This window comes from Echiichthys vipera (genome assembly GCF_963691815.1).
Source record: "Echiichthys vipera genome assembly, chromosome: 2".
Lineage (NCBI taxonomy): Eukaryota > Metazoa > Chordata > Actinopteri > Perciformes > Trachinidae > Echiichthys > Echiichthys vipera.
Genome location: NC_139827.1, coordinates 84,645 through 92,144, shown reverse-complemented (window position 1 = coordinate 92,144; position 7,500 = coordinate 84,645). Strand labels below are relative to the sequence as shown.

The 7,500-nt window shown below is 57.2% G+C and overlaps 1 protein-coding gene across 1 annotated transcript in view; it reads left to right on the top strand.

Annotated features, from left to right (window-relative positions):
* LOC310962037 (equilibrative nucleoside transporter 1-like) overlaps positions 1–7,441 on the top strand; it is a gene marked incomplete at both ends in the record, with an annotated part of 27,604 nt that extends 20,163 nt beyond the window's left edge. The window contains 2 exons of the mRNA XM_083934385.1: positions 3,574–3,773; positions 7,330–7,441. Coding sequence (XP_083790511.1) covers positions 3,574–3,773; positions 7,330–7,441 — 312 coding nt within the window. The remainder of the gene's footprint in view (positions 1–3,573; positions 3,774–7,329) is intronic.
* Between the last annotated feature and the right edge of the window lie 59 nt (positions 7,442–7,500).

The window sequence follows — 7,500 nt, the reverse complement described above, 5'->3', positions numbered from 1 at the left end:
GTCTGTCCTCTGTCCTCTGTCTGTCCTCAGTCTGTCCTCTGTCCTCTGTCTGTCCTCAGTCCTCTATCTGTCCTCTGTCTGTCTTCTGTCTGTCCTCTGTCTGTCCTCTGTCTGTCCTCAGTCTGTCCTCAGTCTGTCCTCTGTCTGTCCTCAGTCTGTCCTCAGTCTGTCCTCTGTCCTCTATCTGTCCTCTGTCTGTCCTCTGTCTGTCCTCAGTCTGTCCTCTGTCCTCTGTCTGTCCTCAGTCTGTCCTCAGTCTGTCCTCTGTCCTCTATCTGTCCTCTGTCTGTCCTCTGTCTGTCCTCAGTCTGTCCTCTGTCCTCTATCTGTCCTCTGTCTGTCCTCTGTCCTCTGTCTGTCCTCTGTCCTCTGTCTGTCCTCAGTCTGTCCTCAGTCTGTCCTCTGTCTGTCCTCTGTCTGTCCTCAGTCTGTCCTCAGTCTGTCCTCAGTCCTCTATCTGTCCTCTGTCTGTCTTCTGTCTGTCCTCTGTCTGTCCTCAGTCTGTCCTCAGTCTGTCCTCAGTCTGTCCTCTGTCTGTCCTCAGTCTGTCCTCTGTCCTCTGTCTGTCCTCAGTCTGTCCTCAGTCTGTCCTCTGTCTGTCCTCAGTCTGTCCTCAGTCTGTCCTCAGTCCTCTATCTGTCCTCTGTCTGTCTTCTGTCTGTCCTCTGTCTGTCCTCAGTCTGTCCTCTGTCTGTCCTCTGTCTGTCCTCAGTCTGTCCTCTGTCCTCTGTCTGTCCTCTGTCCTCAGTCCTCTATCTGTCCTCTGTCTGTCTTCTGTCTGTCCTCTGTCTGTCCTCTGTCTTTCCTCAGTCTGTCCTCTGTCTGTCCTCAGTCTGTCCTCTGTCTGTCCTCAGTCTGTCCTCTGTCTGTCCTCAGTCTGTCCTCTGTCCTCAGTCTGTCCTCAGTCTGTCCTCTGTCCTCTGTCTGTCCTCAGTCTGTCCTCTGTCTGTCCTCTGTCTGTCCTCAGTCTGTCCTCAGTCCTCAGGCCTCAGTCTGTCCTCAGTCTGTCCTCTGTCTGTCCTCTGTCCTCAGTCTGTCCTCAGTCTGTCCTCTGTCTGTCCTCTGTCTGTCCTCAGTCTGTCCTCAGTCTGTCCTCTGTCTGTCCTCAGTCTGTCCTCTGTCTGTCCTCTGTCCTCAGTCTGTCCTCTGTCCTCTGTCTGTCCTCAGTCTGTCCTCTGTCTGTCCTCTGTCCTCAGTCTGTCCTCTGTCTATCCTCTGTCCTCAGTCTGTCCTCTGTCCTCTGTCTGTCCTCTGTCTATCCTCTGTCCTCAGTCTGTCCTCTGTCCTCAGTCTGTCCTCTGTCCTCAGTCTGTCCTCTGTCTTTCCTCAGTCTGTCCTCTGTCCTCTGTCTGTCCTCAGTCTGTCCCCTGTCCTCAGTCTGTCCTCAGTCTGTCCTCAGTCTGTCCTCTCTCTGTCCTCTGTCCTCAGTCCTCAGTCTGTCCTCAGTCTGTCCTCTCTCTGTCCTCTGTCCTCAGTCTGTCCTCAGTCCTCAGTCTGTCCTCTCTCTGTCCTCTGTCCTCAGTCTGTCCTCAGTCTGTCCTCTGTCTGTCCTCAGTCTGTCCCCTGTCCTCAGTCTGTCCTCAGTCCTCTGTCTGTCCTCAGTCTGTCCCCAGTCTGTCCTCAGTCTGTCCTCTGTCCTCTCTCTGTCCTCTGTCCTCAGTCTGTCCTCTCTCTGTCCTCAGTCTGTCCCCTGTCCTCAGTCTGTCCTCAGTCTGTCCTCTCTCTGTCCTCAGTCTGTCCTCAGTCTGTTCTCCGTCTGTCCTCAGTCTGTCCCCAGTCTGTCCTCTGTCCTCTCTCTGTCCTCTGTCCTCAGTCTGTCCTCAGTCCTCAGTCTGTCCTCTCTCTGTCCTCTGTCCTCAGTCTGTCCTCAGTCTGTCCTCTGTCTGTCCTCAGTCTGTCCCCTGTCCTCAGTCTGTCCTCAGTCCCCTGTCTGTCCTCAGTCTGTCCCCAGTCTATCCTCAGTCTGTCCTCAGTCTGTCCTCTGTCCTATGTCTGTCCTCTGTCTGTCCCCTGTCTGTCCTCAGTCTGTCCTCAGTCCTCTGTCCTCAGTCCTCTGTCCTCTCTCTGTCCTCAGTCCTCAGTCTGTCCTCTGTCTGTCCTCAATCGGTCCTCAGTCCTCTATCTGTCCTCTGTCTGTCTTCTGTCTGTCCTCTGTCTGTCCTCAGTCCTCTATCTGTCCTCTGTCCTCTGTCTGTCTTCTGTCTGTCCTCTGTCTGTCCTCTGTCTGTCTTCTGTCTGTCCTCAGTCTGTCCTCAGTCTGTCCTCTGTCCTCTGTCTGTCCTCAGTCTGTCCTCAGTCCTCAGTCTGTCCTCTGTCTGTCCTCAGTCTGTCCTCTGTCTGTCCTCAGTCCTCAGTCTGTCCTCTGTCCTCTGTCTGTCCTCAGTCTGTCCTCTGTCTGTCCTCTGTCTGTCCTCTGTCCTCTGTCTGTCCTCAGTCTGTCCTCTGTCTGTCCTCAGTCTGTCCTCTGTCCTCTGTCTGTCCTCAGTCTGTCCTCTGTCTGTCCTCTGTCTGTCCTCTGTCCTCGGTCTGTCCTCAGTCTGTCCTCTGTCTATCCTCTGTCCTCTGTCTGTCCTCAGTCTGTCCTCTGTCCTCTGTCTGTCCTCAGTCTGTCCCCTGTCTGTCCTCAGTCTGTCCTCTGTCCTCTGTCTGTCCTCAGTCTGTCCTCTGTCTGTCCTCTGTCCTCTGTCTGTCCTCTGTCCTCTGTCTGTCCTCAGCCTGTCCTCTGTCTATCCTCTGTCCTCTGTCTGTCCTCAGTCTGTCCTCTCTCTGTCCTCAGTCCTCAGTCTGTCCTCAGTCTGTCCTCTCTCTGTCCTCTGTCCTCTGTCCTCAGTCTTTCCTCAGTCCTCAGTCTGTCCCCTGTCTGTCCTTAGTCTGTCCTCTGTCTGTCCTCAGTCCTCTGTCCTCAGTCCTCAGTCTGTCCCCTGTCTGTCCTCAGTCTGTCCTCAGTCCTCAGTCTGTCCCCTGTCTGTCCTCAGTCTGTCCTCTGTCCTCTGTCTGTCCTCTGACTGTCCTCAGTCTGTCCTCAGTCCTCAGTCTTTCCCCTGTCCTCAGTCTGTCCTCAGTCCTCTGTCTGTCCTCTGTCTGTCCTCAGTCTGTCCTCAGTCCTCAGTCTGTCCTCAGTCTGTCCTCAGTCTGTCCTCTGTCCTCAGTCTGTCCTCTCTCTGTCCTCAGTCTGTCCTCAGTCTGTCCTCAGTCCTCTGTCCTCTCTCTGTCCTCTGTCCTCAGTCTGTCCTCAGTCCTCTGTCCTCTGTCTGTCCTCTGTCCTCAGTCTGTCCTCAGTCCTCTGTCCTCTCTCTGTCCTCAGTCTGTCCTCAGTCTGTCCTCAGTCCTCTGTCCTCTGTCTGTCCTCTGTCCTCAGTCTGTCCTCAGTCCTCTGTCCTCTCTCTGTCCCCTGTCAGTCCTCAGTCTGTCCTCTCTCTGTCCTCTGTCAGTCCTCTGTCTGTCCTCTGTCTGTCCTCTGTCTGTCCTCTGTCAGTCCTCTGTCTGTCCTCTGTCTGTCCTCTGTCTGTCCTCTTTCCTGTAAACAGCTATTGAACCCTATATTAACGGATACGCTGTTGTCTTTGTCTCCAGCCCAGGAAGGACAGTGTCTTACTTCCTGTGTTCATCGTGTGTCGCCTCGTCTTCGTCCCCCTCTTCATGTTGTGTAACGTGCAGCCTCGTCTCCACCTGCCCGTCTTCTTCCAGCACGACGGCTGGTTCATCGTCTTCATGGTCCTCTTCTCCTTCACCAACGGATACTTGGCCAGCCTGTGCATGTGCTTCGGCCCCAAGTGAGACACACACACACTCTCAGGGGACCAGCTCCAGCCTCTGATCCTGGATCAGGTTTCAGGGGCAGCAGCTCCGGCCTCTGATCCTGGATCAGGTTTCAGGGGCAGCAGCTCCAGCCTCTGATCCTGGATCAGGTTTCAGGGGCAGCAGCTCCAGCCTCTGATCCTGGATCAGGTCTCAGGGGCAGCAGCTCCAGCCTCTGGTCCTGGATCAGGTCTCAGGGGCAGCAGCTCCAGCCTCTGATCCTGGATCAGATCTCAGGGGCAGCAGCTCCAGCCTCAGATCCTGGATCAGGTCTCAGGGGCAGCAGCTCCAGCCTCTGATCCTGGATCAGGTCTCAGGGGCAGCAGCTCCAGCCTCTGGTCCTGGATCAGGTCTCAGGGGCAGCAGCTCCAGCCTCTGATCCTGGATCAGGTCTCAGGGGCAGCAGCTCCAGCCTCTGATCCTGGATCAGGTTTCAGGGGCAGCAGCTCTGGCCTCTGGTCCTGGATCAGGTCTCAGGGGCAGCAGCTCCAGCCTCTGATCCTGGATCAGGTCTCAGGGGCAGCAGCTCCGGCCTCTGGTCCTGGATCAGGTCTCAGGGGCAGCAGCTCTGGCCTCTGGTCCTGGATCAGGTCTCAGGGGCAGCAGCTCCAGCCTCTGGTCCTGGATCAGGTCTCAGGGGCAGCAGCTCCGGCCTCTGGTCCTGGATCAGGTCTCAGGGGCAGCAGCTCTGGCCTCTGGTCCTGGATCAGGTCTCAGGGGCAGGCAGCTCCAGCCTCTGGTCCTGGATCAGGTCTCAGGGGCGGCAGCTCCAGCCTCTGATCCTGGATCAGGTCTCGGGGGCAGCAGCTCCAGCAGGGACCCCAAACTTCCCTTTCCCGGGCCACATTAACCAGCTCTAACTGGGGGATCCTGAGGCGTTCCCAGGCCAGTGTGGAGATCTAATCCCTCCACCTGGTCCTGGGTCTTCCCCGAGGCCTCCTCCCAGCTGGACGTGCCTGGAACACCTCCCTAGGGAGGCGCCCAGGGTTCATCCTTACCAGATGATCCTGAACCACCTCAACTGGCTCCTTTCAACACAAAGGAGCAGCGGCTCTACTCCGAGTTCCTCACGGATGCTGAACTTCTCCCCCTCTCTCTAAGGGAGACTCCAGACCCCCTCCTGAGGAAACACGCTTGGACCTGGACCTGGTTCTTTGGGTCCTGACCTGGACCTGGTTCTTTGGGTCCTGACCCAGCTTTCAGGACCACAGGTGAGGGTAGGAACCAGGACTGAGGGTAGAACGACTGCAGCTCCGCCCCCGCTGCTCCATCGTCCCCTCACTCGTGAACCAGATCCCGAGGTCCTTGAAGTCCTTCACTTGGGGTCAGGACTCATTCCCGACTCGGAGTAACAATCCGCTAGTTACCTCCTTTCCAGCACCTTGGAGTCGACTTCACCAGGGAGGCTGAGGAGTGTGATCCCCCTGGAACTGGCTCACACCCTCTGGTCCCCCTTTCTGAACAGGAACCACCACCCCGGTCTGCCACTCCCTTGGCACTGTCCCAGACTTCCACCAGTGTGTCAGAGACGTGTGGACCAGGACCAGGACCAGGACGGCCCCTCCAGACCCAGAGCTTTCAGCATGTGTGGATGCAGCTCATGGATCCTGGGGCTTTGCCTCTGTGGACTTGTTTCCTTCCTCAGTGACTTCTGTCAGAGATGTTGACGATGATCCCCATCAGCCTCCAGCTCTGCCTCTACAAAAGAGGGCGTGTTGGGCCCATTCAGGACTTCCTCAGAGTCCTTCCACCGCCCCATGACCTCATCAGCTGAGGTCACCAGCGTCCCGTCCCTACTGTAAACAGCTTGGACGGTTCCCCGTGTCCCCCTCCTGAGGTGCTGAATGGTTTTCCAGAAGCACCTCGGTGCCCCCCAAAGTCCTTCTCCAGGACTTGTGTGAACTCCTCCCACACCCGCTGCTTTGCCTCTGACCCAGCAGAGGCTGCAGCCCTTCAGACCTGTGGGGACCTCAGAACCACCTCCGGAGTCTTCTGGGAGACCAGATCCTGAAGGCCTCCTTCTTCAGTTCCCCAGTTCACCCGCACTACTGGTTTGGGTTTACCCGGTGTGTCCAGAACCTTCCCCATCCTCTGACCCACTCATCCCCAGATGGTGATCAGCTGACAGCTCTGCCCCTCTCTTCACCCAAGTGTCCAAAACATCCGGCCTCAGATCAGATGAGACCATCACAAACTGGATCCTGGACCTTTGGCCTAGTGTGCTCTGGAACCAGGTCCACTTCTGAGCCTCCTTCTGTTCCAACATGGTGTTTGTTAAAGAGGATCCAGGACCAGCACACAAGTCTAACACCAGACGCTGGGGTTTAGATCAGGGAGGCCGTTCCTCCCAATCAGCCTCTCCAGGTGTCTCCATCGTTGCCCACGTGGGCGTTGAAGTCTCCCAGCAGGACTCTGGAGTCCCCTACTGGAGCCCCATGCAGGACTCCATTCAGGGTCTCCAAGAAGGCCCCAGACTCTGAACTGCTGTTCGCTGCATCTGCACCAACAACAGTCAGAGTCCCCCCCCCCACCACCCGCAGGCGTAAGGAGGCCACCCTCTGGTCCACCGGGGTCAACTCCAACACCGCGGCGCTCAGCCGGGGGTTTGAGAGTCTCCCCACACCCGCCCGGCCCCTCACACCCTGGGCCCCTCCAGAGAGGACCAGGGTCCAACCCCTATCCAGGAGCACGGGTCCAGATCCAGACTGTGTGTGGAGGTGAGCCCCCCAGATCTAACTGGGAGCTCCACCTCCCTCACAAGCTCCGGCTCCTTCCCCCACAGAGAGGAGACGCTCCACGTCCCCAGAGCCTCTGCTGCCCGGGTCTGGACCCTCCAGGCCCCTCACCTTCACTGCCCCCCGTGCAGCAGCCCCCGACCCCAGAGGGTCCTCCTGTGAGTGGTGGGGCCACAGGATGGAGAGGAGGGAGGGGCCACGTCACTTTTTTGGGCTGTGCCCGGCCGGGCTCCGTGGCAAACCCGGCCACCAGATGCTCGCCGGCGAGCCCTCTGTCTGGGCCTGGCTCCAGACGGAGGCCCCGGTCTTCCTCCGGGCAGGGTCTCTCCTCCTCTTCCTGGTTTGTCCGTAGAGTCTTTGTGAGGCGTTCTTAGTCCGGCCCCTCGCCTGAGACCACTCTGCCATGGGAGACCAGGATCACCAGGGTCCAGACCACAGCCCTCAGGTTCACAGGGACTCAGACCTGAACCACCATGAGGGGACGGGTCCAGACCACAGCCCTCAGGTTCACAGGGACTCAGACCTGAACCACCATGAGGGGACGGGTCCAGACCACAGCCCTCAGGGTCACAGGGACTCAGACCTGAACCACCATGAGGGGACGGGTCCAGACCACAGCCCTCAGGGTCACAGGGACTCAGACCTGAACCACCATGAGGGGACGGGTCCTGGAGGTTTATATATATTTGTTTAAAGCTTTAAATTATTATATATAGTTTTAGTTTAGTAATAAATCAAATTAAAGTGACTATTAAATGAAAACGAAGTAATTAATAAATCACTCTTGTTGTTTCAGGAACGTTCTTCCTCATGAAGCAGAAACAGCCGGAGCCGTCATGGCGTTCTTCCTGTCCCTGGGTCTGGCCCTGGGGGCGTCCCTGTCCTTCGTCCTCAGAGCACTGGTCTAACTGGTTTAACACACAGACAAACACACACACACACACACACACACACACACACACACACA